General features: G+C 40.9%; 1 protein-coding gene across 3 annotated transcripts; it reads left to right on the forward strand.

Moving 5' to 3' along the window:
* The first annotated feature begins 4057 nt into the window (after positions 1 to 4057).
* Positions 4058 to 20323, forward strand: LOC133906410 (ubiquitin C-terminal hydrolase 12-like). 3 transcript variants are annotated; one of them, XM_062348299.1, is made up of 32 exons: positions 4058 to 4299; positions 4453 to 4528; positions 4695 to 4845; positions 4953 to 5110; positions 6423 to 6688; positions 6771 to 6989; positions 7056 to 7164; positions 7251 to 7366; positions 8460 to 8558; positions 10609 to 10718; positions 11125 to 11199; positions 11757 to 11835; positions 11940 to 12086; positions 12177 to 12257; positions 12341 to 12460; positions 12865 to 12987; positions 13500 to 13577; positions 13691 to 13779; positions 13865 to 13973; positions 14213 to 14281; positions 14376 to 14486; positions 14946 to 15001; positions 15085 to 15262; positions 15368 to 15469; positions 15549 to 15620; positions 15788 to 15853; positions 16026 to 16091; positions 16229 to 16312; positions 16428 to 16544; positions 18977 to 19051; positions 19146 to 19232; positions 19767 to 20323. In XM_062348299.1, exons 1-32 carry the CDS (start codon positions 4270 to 4272, stop codon positions 19806 to 19808), a joined length of 3360 nt encoding a protein of 1119 aa, XP_062204283.1. In that variant the 5' UTR covers positions 4058 to 4269; the 3' UTR covers positions 19809 to 20323. The 3 variants fall into 3 exon arrangements, with proteins under 3 accessions (XP_062204283.1, XP_062204285.1, XP_062204284.1); XM_062348301.1 differs by having other exon boundaries at positions 16431 to 16544; XM_062348300.1 differs by having other exon boundaries at positions 4456 to 4528.
* Positions 20324 to 20495: the final 172 nt, after the last annotated feature.

Genomic DNA, 20495 nt, shown 5'->3' on the forward strand with positions numbered 1-20495 from the left:
ATTGCACTCAAATTACATTTTCAGAATCCAGAAGTAAAACTTTGGTTTGTGTTTAGTTGCCTTGTGATCCATCATATCCTTTTTGCATGGGATAAAAGAACCTACGTGCACAATTCAGTTTTCATTTATACATGTTAGAACATTTGGAAATAAATGAATAGACAAATTTTTCAGTACAAGAGCTTACAACCAGTTCAGATTTCTTCTCTGGTGATATATGAGGTCACGACAATATTAGGAGCAAAGATGACGCCTAACCTCTAAGCGTGCTACAATGTTGTATCTATATATCATTCCTTCGGTGTTACTCCCTCCAGTCATAAATACTTATTGCTTCCACTAAGATCAGATTAAACTTTTAAAACTTTGATTGCCAATAACTTCCAGAATATTTAGTTTTGAAACATAAAAATTATGTGTGTAGATTTATTTTAAAAAATATTTTTATAATATTATATGGTATTAGATATTATAACTATATTTTAATAGAAAACAATAGTTAAAGTTGTACATCAAAGATCACGAAAAGTTAAAAGCGATAAATATTTATAACTGGTGGGAGTAATTTTTATTGTTTGTAGCCATCCCATTGTTCTCATTTTAGCCGTTGCTCCCTGCCGATTTCGCTCGACAGTTGTTCCGTTAATGTAAAAAAATATGATCTTGTTATGGACGGTAGCACTCCTATCACTATTTTGAAAAAAAATTCTATGTACTCTACGATGAACTAGGTTTAGAGTGAAATGACAACTTTCTTTTGCCTTCTGAATAAAAAGCTACAACCTATGGCTATGAATTACTCGAATACTAATAACCGAGGAATTTTTCTTTTAAACCCTAATTGAATGTCCGTGTATTGATATTGATAGATATATAAAGTCTTATTACTCTCTTGGCATGGTCACCATCTGCATTATTATTCACACTGTCCATATCTATGGTAGCCCCGTCTGGATTGGTTGAGGTCTATAAAGCAATAAAGAGGATGGCGTGGGGATTAAAGTCTTGTAAAAAGAAATCATTCTCAACAAGCTTTATCATGTGTTGGTTCTTCCCAAGAAACATGCAAAGACTTTCTCATGTTCTTGGTTTGCATCTCCAATCACAAATAAATGTTTTGGGTTGTGTGTAGTGAAATCTTCAAACTTTGGTTATAAATTATTTTTTATACATTGAGTTTGGATATTTAAAAATGATACAAGTAGATTTGTTTAGAAAGTTACTTTCATAATAATATATTTTTACTATATTTTATCAATATATTATAAAAAAAGTAGCGATCAAAATTATATTTTGGAAACCAATGTCAAAAATACTTATCTATGACTGAAAGGAGTAATGTCTAATTGCAATTAATGACTAGCGAAAACTCCTAGTGCCCACAAATGGTGACTAATCACTGCTAATCAGTATGTTAGTCTTTCTTTAAATGATGTTTCATGCCAATTGTTGCTGGTTCGATGGATTTATAATGGAAATGGCGAGAACTGAGCCATTAAATTCCCATTTCCGACTAAATCCTTGCAATGACAAATCAAACAAGAGAATTAAAAACCCTAGCTCAATTCTCACGTACCTTCACTAGTTACTCGGCCAAATGGGCCATAAGAGAATTCACTATTGTTATGTAAGACTTTTGTGGAACCTAACATTGCTCAAATATTTAGTTTGATGCGGAATACAGTGGATGCCGCTTTTATCCTTTTGTGACATAACACTTGAATATTTTCCTAATTCTTGTAACACTAATAAATAATATGACATAGAGCTTTTGTGGCATATGCTACTAGGCAATTTTCCCTAGCAACATGTATTCCATGTGACTAGGCAAGTATTGTGATACTAGCATGTCCCACTCCGATCGATGCATACACAATGCTAATTAGGTGGATTGACACACTACGTTGCGAATGTAGAGGTTCATTTGAATCTCAAAACACTGTTGGCACATTAAACATCATTTATTTGAACCATAATCATTGGAAAATGAATTGGAAAATCAATTAAAAAGAAAAAACTCAAAAATCCGATCTTTCGGCCCAAAAAACGCACGCTGGCCCACTTTTTCCCCATGCATGCTTGTCGGCTTAGGGAACACAGCGCGCCCGACCCATGTCTCGCGAGCGTGGTCCGGTCTAACATTCTGGCCCAACCAGCACAGAGATGCGATCTCGTCTATCCAAAAGCATCCGACAGCTCACTATCGTTTTCACGAGATCAAAACCAAGCCTCCTTCCCCGAACCCTAACCCTATCTTCTCATTTTCGTGTCTCCTCCAGTAAAAATGCGGCGGCCGAGAGCGTGAAATGGCAGCTGACCCTGAGCAAATTCCAATGACATAGCGGCACCAACCGAGAGAGAGAGAGAGAGAGAGAGAGAGAGAGAGAGAGAGAGAGAGAGAGAGAGAGAGAGAGAGAGAGTAGCGGCGCTGACTCGACACCTCATCGGTGTCGGCAACAACTTGTGCGACGCTGAGGTGTGCGATGGAGCCGTGGGGGGCCTTGCGACGGCCCCGTGTGGACATGCTCATGAAGCAAGGGGGGTCTTGTCGTTCGGTGGCACGGCCCCTAGATTGGGTCGTAGGTGAAGGAGAAGGCAGCGGAGGCCTCGGTGGCCCTTTGCACATGAAGAAGGCCGGTGGGCGCCGCCGGGGTAGATCGCCGATGCCATCCCACTAGACATTGTTTCCGTGAGTCACCGTCGGAGTAGACTGCCGACGCCGCCCCACTTGACATCTCCCAAGCGGCCATGGTGAGGGGCTCGTCCATCTCCTTGTCGGCTGCGATTGTCCGTCTCGCTGGTACGCGATGCCCCAAATCCTCGGGGCCAGATCCATCACGGCGCGGCTTGTCGGAGCTACGTGACCGCCACTGCCGCCGCCCATTGCGTGGCCCCGAAGCTGCGCGTGTTGGTGAGCTCCTTGTTAGCGCACTTGCAGGGACCAGTGGGGAGGCTGATGGGCTTGGGGCTCCTGCGGGCTTTGGTGGGGGGCGGCTATGACGATCTCGGGGAACTCAGCGGTGGCTCTTACATCAAAATGAAGGATGGGGTCACGTTGACTTCTCGCCAGCAGCAGTGGTGACTACCACCATGTGGTGCGCCTCTTCACGGGTGCTGTGCAGCATTCACGTTTGATGCAGCGAGCTGCGGAGCAGATCCGTCAGGCGGGAGGAGGCAGACGGGGGGAGGGATGGGTCTGACAAGATTCAAACGGCGACAACCGCAGGGAGTTCTGGTCTCTCCGGTGGTTTCTTTTTTTTAGCACCAGCTATATGTGCCACGTGTAGCACCGTGATTGGTGAACAATAGCTACATTAACCTGATGTCTTGAGAGGCTGCTGATTCTTAACCCTTTAATATATATTATATAGATGCCATGCTAACAAAACAGGAAGCGTCCACCACCCATACAACACCTCACAATGCACGAGGAGCACGAACACATATCCAACACGCACGGCCCACACTAGGGCCACAAGCAATAGAAAGTGCCCATCACACGAACATTCTCACCCTCTCCTCGCCGCACGAATGATAATCAGGCGTTGAAGTTTGCGTAAACTATAGTATAATTGCTATAGTAGATTCGTGCGTACCAATCACTTTCAACCTGCCACTAGAGATTAGGCTCCAACCATGCAACAGGGTAACACAAGAGCAATTGAACTAATTGAGCATAAGACATTGGTGAACTTTCTTCTTTTTCTAAGCTCTAGCTAGTCACAGACTATGTAGGAAGGGGGAGATGAAAAATTTCGAAGCTCTCCAACCTCCTAAGGTATGTTTGGTTGTCCGTTTGAGTTTTATAGAATTGTAGCGTTTATTTTGGATGAGTAAAAATAGACTAAGCGGATATAATAACTCTAAAAAAAATTATTTAGTTATCTATATAGACGAATGTAATAACCCGACACCTATAAATATAATAACTATATAAAAATATATAAACAAATATAGTAACTCTACGTACAAGACTAACCAATAAACTACAAATACAATATATTTATTGGATCATGCTCCAAAGAAAACTCAACTCTAACCGTCCAACACGATAGGCTCCTTCCACGCTGCCCTGCTCTGCTGGACCACGAAATCCCCAAATCGCCCCCGACACCACGCGACCGACTCGCCCCCCTCTGCCTTCGCTCCGTTCCCCGCATCAGCAGCTCCCCCTCGCCTCGCATCCCACCTCGAACTCCTCCACCTCTGCCGCCAGCCGCCTCTGCCGCTCCCGCGTCCGCCATCGCCGCCTCTGCCGCCGGCTACCCCATGACTATGATGACTCCTCCCCCTCTCGAGGTACGTGCCCCTCGCTCGCTCGCTCACCCCGATCTCCGCGGCCCGTCGCCCTCGCCGCTTCGGGTCCCCGCGCCGATCAGGGGAGTTTGGCTTTGACCTAGGGTTTACGCATCCCACCGGATCTGACCCCTCCGCCCGCGCTCCTCCCCGCAGCAGCAGCAGGAGGACGACGAGATGCTCGTGCCACACCAGGAACTCCCTGCCGTCGACGCGCCCCAGCCGATGGAAGGTTAGGGCCTAGAGGCTCGCGATTCGCTCTCCTCCCGCCTCTCTGTGTGCGCCTCTCCCCGTGCGTGTGTGTGTGTGTTTACGTGGGTGTTGTTGGGTTTATGTCTTTCGGGTCTCCGTTAATCTCATCTCACACGTTTGGTGGTTTCTGTTGTGGATACTGCCAGTGGTGGCGCAGACGGAGCCCACAAACGCCGCAGAAAGCCAGCCAGCCGAGGACCCGCAGACTTCGCGGTTCACCTGGACGATCGAGAGCTTTAGCCGGCTCAACACGAAGAAGCACTACTCGGATGTGTTTGTTGTTGGAGGATACAAATGGTGAGCTTTGGATCTCTTGCCACTGTGACCATTACTGGAAACACGTGTAAAATGAGCGTGCTTTAAGTTTCGAGGGTTTTAATCATTGTGCTGTTTTTCGCTTGCAGGCGTGTGCTGATTTTCCCGAAGGGGAACAATGTGGATCACCTCTCCATGTACTTGGATGTTGCGGACTCGGGTAACCTTCCATATGGGTGGAGCCGGTATGCTCAGTTCAGCTTAGCCGTTGTGAACCAGATTCATCCCAAGTATACGATACGGAAAGGTATTGCCTTTCTTCATTTAATGTTGTACTCCCCATGTCTTACAAATGCCATTGCCATCATGGAAGTTTCAATGGGACCATAACTTGGAGTCTTGAAGTGAGCTTGAACATGACGAAGCAATTGGCTGCTATTTGATCATTGACAAATTTCAAACTCTTATTACAATAGCATGTGGGGAGCTGTGTATGTGCTGTTGATGTGATTTGTTAGTGGTGCGACTGAAGGCGAACACAGCACATGCCTAGGTTCTGAGGCAATATCTAGTGAGTCAGAAGTGCCCCTGGTTGCATGCGATTAGAACTTGAAATGAGATGCACATGCTATTTGCCTATAACTTATGACAACTAATACACAATAATAAATAACACTGCAGTTCCTTTTTTTAAATTTATGATTAGACATAGTTCATTCTTCTGAATCAAGATATAAAATATTTCATAACACATGTAGCACATTAAAGGCACATAAAGTTCTACTAACGTTCAATCGAATCGTTATTTTTAAGTTACTTCAACTTTAAGGGGGCTAATTCTCTTCTATATTAGTATTTTGTTATTTATTTACTTTATTTATTAGGATGTTTCTCAGCTGAGCATGTATTTTCCTTGTATTTCTGGCAACTCAAACTAGCGTCTCAAAATTTCACATGTGCTTTTGCCTTTTACTGCATTGGTGTTGGTTTTAGAGAATTTAATTATTGGGTTGGTTGTAAAATATTAGTTGGACTGTTTAATGCTATGTAAATAGTGGTGTTGATATTTTTGAGTGTGACTTTTGTTAGGATGTCAATAAATCATAAATCACATACAACGTTGATCATTTCTATACTGTATGATATATTATGTTCAATAATGATTAAATAAACTTTGAGAACTCTGGATAAATGACTCTACAGAGTTGTGCAGTTAGAAAATTTCCATTGGATGTCTTACCCACATGTCAGCCTCGTAACCAATAGCATTTTTCAAAACTGCATACATTGCAGAGGCATGCATTTATATTTTCCAATAACTCCTGATAGTACTGTTTCTTACTACAAACATTTCTGATAAGTTATAGATTCGCAGTTGCTTGAAGCCCTAACCTCGGTTCAGTCGCTAACAATCTGATAAGTGATGATATATGAATATTGACATTATTGCCTGACATGGGTTTGATTTCCAGCCTCATTTTATCAGACTCTTTCGGTCTACTATTCTTCCTTATGTCTAATGATAACTGTGCTTGTGTGCTTGAGTCACATTTGAATTTCCCAGTATTTCCACAATATTTCTTTTGATTAAATCTATATGTTGGTCCCATGTTTGGCAGATACTCAGCACCAATTTAATGCACGTGAGAGCGACTGGGGTTTCACATCTTTTATGCCTTTGAGTGAGCTGTATGACCCAAGCAGGGGCTATCTTGTGAATGACACCGTTGTTGTGGAAGCTGAGGTTGCTGTACGCAGAATGGTTGATTACTGGACTTACGACTCGAAAAAAGAAACAGGTTATGTTGGTCTCAAGAATCAAGGTGCTACCTGTTATATGAACTCTCTTCTACAAACGTTGTACCATATACCATACTTCAGGAAGGTGTGAGATCATGCCTTGTGCTATCTTATGTTTTCTGCTGAGTATCTGAATTTTGAACTAACTTATTGAAATGTTCTCTTAGGCTGTATATCATATGCCAACTACTGAGAATGACATGCCATCTGGAAGTATTCCCTTAGCCCTGCAGAGCCTTTTTTACAAGCTCCAGTATAGTGACAACAGCATAGCTACCAAAGAGTTGACCAAATCTTTTGGATGGGACACTTATGATTCTTTCATGCAGCATGATGTGCAAGAGCTCAACAGAGTTCTTTGCGAGAAACTTGAAGATAAGATGAAGGTAAATATTACAGTAATGAATTGCCAATAAGCTGATTACTTTTCATTAACTTTGCTTTCTTCCCAGGGAACTGTTGTGGAAGGAACAATTGAACAATTATTTGAAGGCCACCACATTAATTACATTGAGTGCATTAACGTGGACTACAAATCTAGCAGAAAGGAATCGTTTTATGGTAGGTGTTGTCATTTGAATTGTGCTTGCATTGAAAACTATATATTTATCTATTATATAATAGTTGCTTATGTTATGTCCTTGCAGATCTACAACTTGATGTCAAAGGTTGTCGTGATGTCTATGCATCATTCGATAAATATGTGGAAGTGGAGCGTCTGGAGGGTGACAACAAATATCATGCGGAGCAATATGGCTTACAGGTTCCCACAAATCCTGTTCTATGCATGGTTTTGCAGCTGAGTATTTAGGTGTAGTATTTCCATTGTTACACTTTATAGGTTCTTAGTGGGCATTTTCCTTTTGGGGATATTTGTTGTTTTGATACATTTGTTGTCAACCTTGTGTGATAAATGTGTATTGCATGACTTGGGTCTTTGTAGTCCATCTAGTCTAGGGCTGGTCCACAAGGTGCATGACTCTTGTATATATAATGACATGGATGTCTCTAGCCCATGCTCGTCTTGTGTTATGCTGATCGCATGACCCGCCGGTGACGAAGGCGACATGGACCATGTGATCCGGGGGGGGGGGGGTGTTGGTTCAGGGCCTGTATTCTTCCCATGGACAAAGAATCTAGGAGGGAGGCTGACACAACAGTGGGCAGGGGCGTCACAATTTCGAGGTTAAGGGGAGGGCAGTGTCAAGGTGGCGGGCGGTTGATGGCACAACGAGGTGGTGGGGACGCTGTTGGGCACCAGTCGTGGAAGGGGTGACGACCGGTGGTGGTGTGGCAGGTAGCCGTGACTCGTCGGTGGCTGTAGTGGGCGGCAGTAGCGTGAGGCGGGGGCGGCAGTGGAGGGTTGCAGAGGCAGACGAAGCCAGAGACGAGGGAGATGGAGGGGACATGTGCTTGTTGTATGCGCTTTCGCATCTTAGTGTCGTCCTAGTTACACATAGTAGCCAATGGAACAAAGTATGCAGCTGTATATGTTTTCCTTTCTTCCTAGTCTAACATACTTACCGAAGTGCCTTTTGCTTGTATTCCATACAAGACAAGTGCAATGCATGTGTCAGATCATCCGGACCAGGGTGTGATGTATGCCTATAGCATGACTTAGTATAATACTTGCTTCTTGTAGGTGTAATGTTTGTATGCACTTGCACAATTCATTTACTGAAAGGATTTCCATGAAGGCAATTTTAGAATAATTAGATGTTAATTACCTGATTTTCAAAGTTTTAGGAAAGTTGCAGGCATTTCAATTTAATGAAGGAAATTAATGTGATGATTATCTTTTTTCTGACCTTTCTGTTACTATATTTGCACCTTAGTTTCAATCTTTTTTTTTTCAGGATGCAAAGAAGGGTGTACTCTTCCTTGATTTTCCTCCTGTTTTGCAACTTCAACTGAAGCGTTTTGAATATGATTACATGCGAGATACAATGGTTAAGGTTGGAACTGTGCAAAACCTCTCCTTCAAACTAATAAATTACTTACTCTTTTACATATTCATGATTATTTCAAGTAGTTCTTTTTTTACACAAATGCTGGTTATCATGGCATGCATATGGATTCGAGGGTTTGGCATTGACCAAACTGTTAGGCTCTAGGCTGATGAAACACAGACATGGTTTCAATGTTTGAGATTACTCAACACATTCCCATTTGCAGTTTGGTATCGATTTTTCTTCTGTTACTGGTGCAATAGTACAAGTTACAACAACAACAACAAGTCAACAACAACAACAACAACAACAACAAAGCCTTTGTCCCAAGCAAGTTGGGGTAGGCTAGAGATGAAACCCATAAGATCCAACAAAAAAGATGATGATAAAACAATAAATAATAAAGGCAACAGTATAAGTTACATGAAGCAATCTTTAAAACATTAACACAACAGGTGTAATATCTTTCAAATTACATGCAACAATTCTTTAAAGATTGGCAATAATTTGTGTAACGAAGATTCATTGTATCTGTGACTCCACGTCAAGAGGTACTTGACATGCACAGTTGCTAACTCCTTGAGGAAAACTGCAATAGGACCATGTATGCATAAGCACCCTTATGTTTGCTCTTTTGGGGGCAACTAAACCTGATTTGGCACCAACAAGATCAATTCTTTGCTGTGAAGTGCATCAAAATAGAATGAATATGTTCTAGCTTAGTTGCAATCAATTTTCTGTGTGGGTGCAGTCACATGATTGTTGGGGAACATGTGAAAGAGGTGTAAAGTGGTAGTCATCTGTTATGCGCTGTGGTTTGCTTTAGAATTATGAGCTTATCAGTAAATAAAATTTTGTGTGTGGGTGCAGTCACATGATTGTTGGGGAACATGTGAAAGAGGTGTAACTTGTGAGTGGTAGACATCTGTTACGCGCTGTGGTTTGCTTTAGAATTACGAGTTTATCAGTAAATAGATGATTCTGACAGTTATTTAGGTTGATGCTGGTAGCTTAGTACACGACTGCTTGAATAAGGACTGTGGAACAACATAGACATCTTTTTAGGATGAAAAATGGTTTTGACTTGTGTTACTTGACACCTCCATCACCTTGTATCGTGCATCAGTCATTCCTCATTTGGATATGTTAAACATGAACATAGAAACCTGTTAGTTGGCTCCACTTATCTATTTGAATCTTAGCATGGCCCATTGTTTTAAGGCATCACCTAGGCGACAAGGTGCTCCGGGATGGCAAGGTGTCCCCCACGCCTTACCGAAAACAGTGAAGAATGAGGGAGAGGAAAAAGAGAGAAAGAGCGGCAGGAGAACCAGCCACCAAGGCCAAGCAGCTGCCGCCTCCCCCATCCCCGCCGGCTCCAGCGTCGGACGTTGGCACAATGGCGGAGGTCGATCTGGAAGGGGGCGGCAGCAGCGGTCGATGTGGCAGGGGGTGGGGCAGTGAAGGATGGGAGTGCCTGGAAAGTGGAGTGGCTGGCTGGTGGAGAGAGAAGGGTAGTGAGCGGTGGCACTGCTCTGTGCTGTGAGAGAGAGAGAGAGAAGAGTAGCGACCAGCGGCGCTGCGATGAGAGAGAGAGAGAGGGGGCTAGTACAAGGCATTACGGTAGGAAAGGGTATGGGCTGGTTGGTTGGTCGCCGCGCCTCGCCTTACCGCCTTAAAAACCATGGCATGGCCTATGTGCTGTAATACATTCAGGATGCAGTTTCATGCTTGCTTTGTAGGTACTTTGTTTTATCTCATTCTTTTTTGCCTTATGCCAACTGATTGTTAAATATCACCACTGTATAAGGGGGATCCCAAAAAAGCAAATGTTACCCTGAGTACAACATGCCATCAACTCAGAGAATTGACCATATTTGTCGCTCTTCTTCTTTTGATTAGGAATATCTGTTTAATGTTCTTGTTTTTGCCTCATCCAGTTTTCTGTTGTTTTTCTTTGGCTTGTTCTAGCAATTGACATGATATCTCCTTTATTTAAGAAATGATGGATGAGATTATTTAGAATTGCTAATGAAGAAAACACCTACTTCTGCAGATTAATGACCGTTATGAGTTCCCGCTACAACTTGATCTTGATAGAGATGATGGAAAATATCTGTCTCCAGATGCAGATAGAAGTATTAGAAACCTTTATACTCTTCACAGGTAATTTATTTTACTATGTTGTTCCAATACTTTGAATTGTTTAATAAAGGCAAAACAGCCAAAAACAAGAAATCTAATCCATGTATGTACAGATGAGAAATTCGGACCAATGTTGCACTTTTCCTTTAAAAGGTTTCCCTATTTTAGTTACTCTTTCTAGATTCTACTCTGTGAATAGGCAAGAACTTGAAAGTAGATACTGGCTGTATGTATGCAACATTGTCCTTTCACCCTTGCAAATTGATGCTTTTTGAGAAAAGTGCAAATTTGAAAATTTTCTCTCTTCCTACTTTTGTGCTGTCAGTTTATATGAGCACATTATTAATTATCTTTTTATTATGACAATGCTCAGACAGATATGATCTATTTTTTCTGGTTACTGATGTTGTCTGTCTTCTTTGTTCAGTGTTCTTGTTCATAGTGGAGGAGTACATGGTGGTCACTATTATGCTTTCATTCGCCCTACACTATCAGATCAGTGGTGCGTTTGTCTCTTGAGTCTCAGTTCTTTTCTGGTACTGTTTTTTTTGCCTATGCTGCCATGCACTGCTATTCTTTACTGTGGTCAAACATTTATAAGCTGGACAAACATGTAGTCGGTTATCGGGAGCACATAATTCTTAAAATGCCCCTTATGGATACCATGCTTGATATTGAACTGGGTATAATGTATATTTACATTCTCATCTGCTCATAATTTCGCTCTACCCATTCTGGCTTTATCAGCATCTTGTATCTTGCGTCAAAATATAATCCTCTGAAATTGTTGGTTAGCTTTATCAACATCTTTTATTCTTTTATCAGCCTCATTATATTGACAGTTCACAGTGTTAAATGGCTATCAGCCTCATTATATTGACAGTTCACAGTGCTAAATGGCATTCTTTCACAACAATAGCTTATTTAACCAGATGCGACATGGAATCACGTTTTTTGTTTATGCACACCACAGTGTCAGAGTGGTTACCATGTCCTTGAAAATATATTGCAAATGTCACTCTTTATGATCTTTTTTCTGGCTGCATACTGACTTTTCAGGTACAAATTCGATGATGAGCGGGTTACAAAAGAAGATACTAAAAAGGCGCTTGAAGAGCAGTATGGGGGTGAGGAAGAGGTAAGGTTTTTAACAACTGTTCATTAAGTACAATACAGTTGTTTGTTGTAGTGATTTCTGTCATCTTGCTTATTTATTATTTTTTTCTTCTTTTTATGGAACAGTTGCCTCAAATAAACCCTGGTTTCAATAACACACCTTTCAAATTCACAAAGTATTCAAATGCCTACATGCTTGTCTATATTCGCGAGAGTGACAAGGAGAAAATAATGTGTAATGTTGATGAGAAGGATATTGCTGAGCATTTGCGGGTAAGTAGTTTGTATTTACTGTCCTCCCTTTCTATATAATATGTTGTATCTTCTTTGAAGATAGTGAAGGATTCAACTGTGCTTCTACAGATAAGGTTGAAGAAAGAACAAGAAGAGAAAGAACATAAGAAGAAGGAAAAGGCAGAAGCTCACCTCTACACTATCATAAAGGTCTGGTCTTGTTTCAGTCATATCAGCTTCTCTCTCTTGGTGACTCCTCTTAATAGAACTTTGTTTGCGAAAAATGAACATAGATTGCTCGAGATGAAGATTTAAAGGAGCAGATTGGTAAGAATATATATTTTGATCTGGTGGACCATGAAAAAGTTCGCAGCTTCCGCATTCAGAAACAATTGCCTTTTACTGCATTCAAGGTAATGATCCCAAAAACACTACTTGTTTTCCATAAGAAGGCTTCATCGTTAGTTTTTTTTGGATATTACAGGCCCATTTGCAGGGGATTGAGCTTCTACATTTTTGGTGGTTTTGAACTCAAGTTCAAGCCCCTCCAAACACGGCCTTATTTTCTACCTTAATGTTAGGTTTTAACAGGAAAACTTACCTGGAAATAAGAAGCAGTGCACTTGCTTTATGATCTGGCTGATTAATGTTACTACCAATGTGGAACATTCCAGCTCTCGCATTGCAGATTTATTTAATTTTTTTGTTGGGAGTGCTCTATAAACTATGTTAATGCTATAATTTCCTATATAGTATAATCAATCACACTTTGAATTGTATCTAATCCCATTGATTTGTCAAATGAATTGTTTGATAGGAGGAAGTTGCAAAGGAATATGGCATCCCTGTACAGTATCAGCGCTTCTGGTTGTGGGCTAAGAGGCAGAATCATACATACCGGCCGAATCGTCCGTTGACTCCCCAGGAAGAAGCACAATCGGTGAGTCATTTACTCATTTATTGTTTTTGAAAGTTCACACTTATAACTTTTCAAGTACTTTATATGGTGGAAAATCATCTGGTTCATCACTATTGAAGTCCTCTAACTTTTGTTAGTTCAGCTGAGTGTCATTTGCTTGATCGATCCTTTCTTTTTATTTTTTGTTCCTTTTTGCCAATATGTTAGCATGAAAGGGGTAACTTTTGTTTGCCAATATGTAAGTTGCATCTGCTCACATCACTTGCAATTTGAGGGTGAGTGAAGTTGTGTACATTTCTTAACTCAGATCTGTTTACATGTAACATGGAGCATTGGTTTATTTGAACTCATAATATATCGATTTGGTTGAATTGCTTAAATGTAACATTATCATGGTAAATTATTAGGATATATTATGAGACAACCTTGCAGGATTAGTTAAAAAATACGATAACATCTTATCTTAGCCTTATACTTTCACTTGTTTGTGTTAATTGATTTGTGATGATGGATTTATTACTTCTGCTGCACAGGTCGGGCAGCTTAGGGAGGTCTCAAATAAGGCACACAACGCTGAGCTGAAGCTGTTTCTGGAAGTAGAACTTGGACCGGTAATAATATAAAGCAATTGCTGTTCATTGTTTCTTTCATGTTTCCTATTTTCCTCTTTGTTGTGCCTCCTGTATTTGAGATGCTTGACCATATCTAATTATTACTTTTATAGGATTCATGTCCAACTCGTCCTCCTGAGAAGACCAAAGAAGACATACTACTTTTCTTCAAGTTTTATAACCCTGAAAAGGAAGAGTTTCGGTATGTTTCTTGTAAATTTATTTGTCAATCATTGTGTTGAAATTCTATTATGGATGACTCACATGTTGACATCTCCGTTATACAGTTTTGTCGGCAGGCTTTTCGTGAAGGCTTTAGGAAAGCCATCTGAAATCCTGACAAAACTAAATGAAATGGCTGGATTTTCCCCAAATGAAGAAATTGAGCTATATGAGGTGAGTGCTACATTAAGTTCTTCACAATTATGTATTTATTTCTCTAGAATACACAAAGCATTCTAACTTGCAGTATGCACGTTCTACTCATGTGCTCCTTGTGCTGATATAGTTGTGTTCAGGTGGTTGATTAGTGTACGTCACTTGATAGTTAATATTTATGCACTTAATAGTGATGTAGCGATGCTTTTCCCAAGATGAATATTCTGACTGACCCTTTCGGCATTCTTATGCTGCAGGAAATTAAGTTTGAGCCAAATGTGATGTGTGAACATATTGACAAGAAACTCACTTTCCGTTCTAGTCAGGTTTGCACACAATTCCTCTTTTTAGATCTAAATATTTTTAATTCTGTAGTTAAAAAAGTTATGATTTTTCTGAATTTGTTTTCACATGCTTTAGCTTGAAGATGGGGACATTATATGTTTCCAAAAGTCACCTGTTCCAGAAGGTGATACTCAAGTGCGCTATCCGGATGTTCCTTCATTCTTGGAGTATGTTCACAATAGGCAGGTATACTCAGATACAAATCAAGTGTACTATTTTCCAACTCGTCTCATTGTTTTATCAAACTCTACTGTACCATTCCCTCCTTTTGTTTTACTGCATTTTTGATATACTGTTCTCTCTACTCTTTCTTTCATTTACATATTCATGGTGAGCACGATCCTCCCAAATTCTTTTTTAATCAAAGTAGTATATTTGGAGAAACAAGAACCAAAGTGCCTTGACTTGTTTTCATGCCACAATATTTGTTCTTTACAATAGTTTGCCATTGCTATGTCATGTTATACCCACTAGTTGTACAAGTATACTTAGACACAGGACTGATATTTATTTATTTTTATCTTGTTTGTTTTACTCTTGTAACAGAAGCATATTACATATGCGTAGCCTGCTGCTTTCTGTAAAGTCCAAACTAGTTTTCTGTCCTTGAGCTCACTTTTAAGTTTTGTGTTGTTTGTACTATAGGTTGTGCACTTTCGGTCTTTGGACAAACCAAAGGATGATGATTTTTCTTTGGAATTGTAAGCGTTTGCAATCCGGACTGATTTTATATTCGAACTACTGTTTCATAATAAACTCACATGTGTTTCTTGTTTTCACCTAGGTCGAAGCTTCATACTTACGATGATGTTGTTGAGAGAGTTGCACATCAACTTGGCTTGGATGATCCATCAAAAATTCGGCTTACATCTCACAATTGTTATTCTCAGCAACCTAAACCGCAGCCTATCAGATATCGGGGAGTAGGACATTTACTGGATATGCTTGTCCATTATAATCAGGTTAAATTCTCTTTCTTTGTTTACTCAGTAAGCACACTACTGCTTTTAAAAAACGTAACATGGCCCTAATATATTGTACTTTTATCTTCCTGCTACGTTTCACAGACTTCTGATATCTTGTATTACGAGGTTCTGGACATTCCACTGCCAGAACTGCAGTGTTTGAAAACACTTAAAGTTGCATTCCATCATGCAACAAAAGATGAGGTTTATCGCCTGCACGTTACAAGTTCCTACGTTCATCTTTTATTGCTTAAGTATGTGACTGATGCACATTACCTGCCAGGTTGTAGTTCATAGCATAAGACTTCCAAAGAATAGCACCATCAGCGACGTGATTACTGACTTGAAAACTAAGGTGACCACTCATCTGTCTTTCAGTTTATTCAGTTTGTTAGTTCTTTTATCCTTCGAACTGTAACTGAATTTGGATATGATGGTTTCTATCAGGTTGCCATGTAATACCTTTACCTTATTACTATAATATACTCTTTCTGGCTGAATCATGTCTACAATGCTCAACAGGTTGAACTATCTAATCCCGATGCTGAGCTCCGCTTGCTTGAAGTGTTTTACCATAAGATTTACAAGGTTCATGCATGTTCATTTGTAATTTTGGATGGTTTGTGTTAAGTATTTTCGCAATAAAGATCCATCTACTTTGTTTCCATGCAATGCCCATTAGTTTCTGAACTTCCTTTTGAAATTAGTCTTGTATTATTCATTAATTCGGCATTGTTATGAATGATTTTTCTTTTTGTAGATCTTTCCACCTCACGAGAAGATAGAGAATATAAATGATCAGTACTGGACATTACGGGCCGAGGAGGTTTGTAAAATTCCATTTGTCTTGTCATTGATGATGTTGACCCCTTGATCTGTTTTCATTTAAGTTGTGTTTGCGTAAAAATATATCTTCTGATGTGATACTGTCTTGCATGGCATTGCTTGTATAAATTGAAACAGATCCCAGAGGTAGAGAAGAACCTCGGCCCACATGATCGGTTGATTCATGTTTACCATTTCATGAAAGATCCTAATCAGAATCAGGTACTGCAATTTCCATATGATTGCCTTGTTAATTACTAGTCTATATTTAGTTACATGGGAAAGTAGATGTGTATGCTTGTCCAGTATCAGTTGACATTACTGTTCTGACTAACAGCAGATTCAGAATTTTGGAGATCCGTTTTTGTTGGTTATCCATGAAGGTGAGACTGCTGCAGAGGTAATGGAGCGCATCCAGAGAAAACTTAGAGTTCTTGATGAGGAATTCTCTAAGGTAATCTATTATTATGTTCCTAAATATTTTTAGAATGGATTTTCCCTGCACGTGTTGCCATTTTTTTTTAAAAATATGGATATGGAGGTATATTGAATCTAATCTGGCTATTGTTTCAACTTAATACGGGCTTATTTTATTTTTGCACAAAGGCAACTCTTATTCATCAGTTTGCCACTAATTTTTGCTACCAATCGTTTTTGGTGCCACTCCGTATTTGCCATTCTAGCCCCTTTCAGTCAGGTTGACACGCTTTTACCAGCTGAGGCATTGCCAAACTCTGAAATGAATACCAAATTGCCTTTGTGAGCTGTCTATCTTTACCTCTGCCTCCCTATTCCTTAAAGTCAACAAACATCCAGCTCCATGGTACAGTCACATATGACTTTTAGCCCCACAAGGGCGATGAAGTCGGGGTGGTGGTCTTGGCCACAGGCTACGAGATGGTTGACGAGGTTGAAAGCTCTAGTGGAGGGCCAGGATGAGTGTGTCCAGATTGTAGATTAAACATCAAGAATAGATTAATTTCTCAGATTGAATGCAAAACCTATAAACCTGCATGCTGGATTGTTTGATTCATGATGTGATTGAATCCAAAACACGTAAGCATGCTTTAAGGAGTACAATGCAGAATGCAAACAAGACATTGGACCAATCAAATTAACGTTACCTGGAAAACATGCGTGCTTCAGTAGTTCAGTGTCTAAGAGACCCAGTGGGACACGGGATAATGACCAGGTCAGGGCATTACCATAGCCAACAAAGCATGTGCGAAGAGGAAGAAGGCGGAATCAGATGGAAGAGTTGGACGCCGCCGGCTTTGAAATCTGTGATTGCTACCTTCTGTCCTACTTCAGAGGCAGCTGTCATCATGATCAAGATCTGGTGGCCACAACAGCTGGGATTTGGGTGGTGGCTCCGGGATTTGCGGGAGGCCAGGCCACAGAAAGGAGGAACAAAGCAGGCATCCGTAAGGGCAGGGTCTGTCAGCGAAGGGAAGGAGAGGGTACAAGAGATATGGTGGGGAAGAAGAGAAGGGTTTGGATTGTCCTTTCATGTCCTTAACAGACAGAGACACAATGCAGTTGGACAGCAGTGGCAAAAACAAACATGTCCCTAGCGAACTGATGGCAAAAAGAATAGGCAGCCAAAATCAGTGGTAAAGTTTGTGATCGAAGTCTTAGTAGCAAAAACAAGATAATCACATTCAGCAATACCCAAATCCTCCAAACATAATCCATATCTGATGAGGAAATTGGTGCAGAATGAAAATGTCAAATTGATATCCCCATTCGCAATTAATACTTTCAAAAGTCAGTTTCCTAGGCCCCCCTAGGTGGCCCCTATGCACTAGACAGGAGCGCTAGACACCACACTCCTGTCAAGTGCCTAATTACCGCCTAGTCTGTCTTCCTAGTTGCTAGGGACCACCCAGCCACCTGACTAGGCCTCACACCTTTTTAGAACAGTGGTAATTGGGAAGAGAGGAAGAGGAACTGGAAATGAGAGAATTGGGAACTTTGCATTTTATTATTTTCCATCCCACCTGAATTGCCCTCTCAGCTTCTCTCCTTGCATTCTCTGTTTTGTACTATGCCTTGTGCTGCTCCTCCAATGGCATGCATAGCGTGACGAATGAATCGGCAATGACTGTGATAGAGATTTCGGAAGCGGCGGCAAAGGATTCATCGGCAGAGGTAAAGTTTAAGACTCGTTGCTAGTTGATGCCAAAACGCTGCTACGGTTTGCTGGTGGCTGTGAGGTGGCCAACAGTTTCACAAGTCACAATGGTGGAAATAGAAGATGACAATGCCAAGGTGCTGGCTGTGCAGTTTAGCGTGTTGGTTGTTGGAGGCATCCCGGCCCAATGCTAGTAGGAGATGGCAGCTGGCTTGACCTTGCGGCGGAGGTGTTGGTTGGGATAAAGGGAGGGGTTGAACTTTTCTTAATATATTCGATTTCCCAATTATGGTTGCAAAGCTTCATGTCATCTCGTATGTGGCTATGCTGCAAAACCACATCAAGGGGTTAATTCATCCAGTTATTACAATATTAGGGGATATGAATGGATACCAGATTTTGTATTTCAGGGGGTTGAGAGACGTTAAGTGCACCTTATTTATATTCAGAGTTGCAAAATAATGAACAGCTTATTCCTTCAGAAATGAAGGAACTTGGTAGGTGGGCTAATTTTGTAAGCATGAGGTCAGCCATTCTTGTCCTTGTGTATGTTAATATTTGGGATTGATGAACCCTGCCTGGTAACTTCATGCCCTTCTCACCACTCTGTTTTCAGGATTTTCCCTGTATTTAGTTGTGCCCTGTTACCTGATTTATACTATACCGGATTTCTAGCAAATTGTAATTTTCTCTTCGCATTGATTTGTACTGCCAACATGCGTTTCTAACCGTGATAACGCTTATTTGATCAGTGGAAGCTTGCATTCATATCCATGAACCGGCCAGAGTACCTCCAGGATGCTGATGTTGTATCTGCACGTTTTCAGGCAAGTAGTTGTCTTCAGCATGTAGGCATGCCTAAATGCATACCTTTTCTTGTCGACTATGCTCAGAGATGATGTATTTCTTCTCATTACACAGAGGAGAGACGTTTATGGTGCTTGGGAACAATACCTTGGCTTGGAGCACACTGATACAACATCGAAACGGTCTTACACAACCAATCAGGTAGGTAATGCTTGTCTGATTGTGAAGTGAGCAAAAGAGATGTTTTATGTGCCCTTGAAATCCATTCCTGGTCATGTTCTTGTGCACCTTTCCAGCTTTGCTATCTTCGTGCCAGGACTTACCTGCATTTGTGATTTTTTATTTATTTTTTGCCCACTCCTATATGTTTGATGCTATGTATTTAGAATATTGTTGAAACTTGAAACTAATGAATGGCTTTGGTATTTTGCAAAAAAGAAGAATGGATTAGGTATTTTGCAACAGCAATTAATTGGTCTAAAATGTTGCATACCTTCCACTGAGCAAATGGCTAAATAATCATGCACATGACACATGACCCCACACACGTGCTGGTAGATGTATGTTCAATTTTAGTATGTATAATGTGTATGAAATTGGAAAAGTTCCTGGGTTTGATGTGAAGCTTACTAATAGAGAACATGGGGTGATTGATGATGTTATTCCTTTAAATTGATTGATATGCAGACATAAATCTTGGTGTAACTGTTCTGTGTTTGTTTGTATTGTGTGCAGAATCGTCACACCTTTGAGAAGCCTGTGAAAATTTATAACTGAGAAACCTTCCATCTGGGCTTCAAATCTTCAATCCATTAACAAAGGCCTCGCCCATGCTAGTATGCCAAAGGGGATAACAAAGAGACCTCAACAGACGAAAAATGGCGGAGGAATATAGGGCCATTTGTGTGCCGAGGCCTATATCACTCATTGATGTTTGATGCCATCGATGTTACTCCTGTTGGTGATTGGTGGCGGGGTATTCTTTTCGAGGCTTTCCATCTTGCTTTGGGGCAAACCAAGCATGTGTTGATTTTCGTCGTGTCGAGTATGATGGCCCCTGCTAGGATAGATGTTTGCTAAATTTGTAGAGCATAGTACATAAGAAAAGGATTTTGGTAGGGGGCATGTATACAGGATTATAGCTGAGACGGATTGCCTAATTTGCTCCTCTTGTAGCTTGGGAACGACAGGAGAGATTGTATAATGGGTTTGGTGCTGGTTCTAATTTTCCGTGTTATTGATAAATGTAAGAGGATAATTGCGCAGCTAGTACAGTTTTGAGTTCCAGCGTAGCACGTCTTGTTGCCAATTTACCGTCCAGGAAAAGGGCTGCAAATCCCTTTCCATGCATCTTCCTGTCGTTGTCTTGTAAAAAACATGCTATACTTTGATTCAATAATTCAGTGAAACCAATTTTCGTGTGGTGGAGTCAGTCTGCCTGTTAGCGGCGTGTTTGGACTGCTG

This window comes from Phragmites australis, chromosome 23, assembly GCF_958298935.1.
Source record: "Phragmites australis chromosome 23, lpPhrAust1.1, whole genome shotgun sequence".
NCBI lineage: Eukaryota > Viridiplantae > Streptophyta > Magnoliopsida > Poales > Poaceae > Phragmites > Phragmites australis.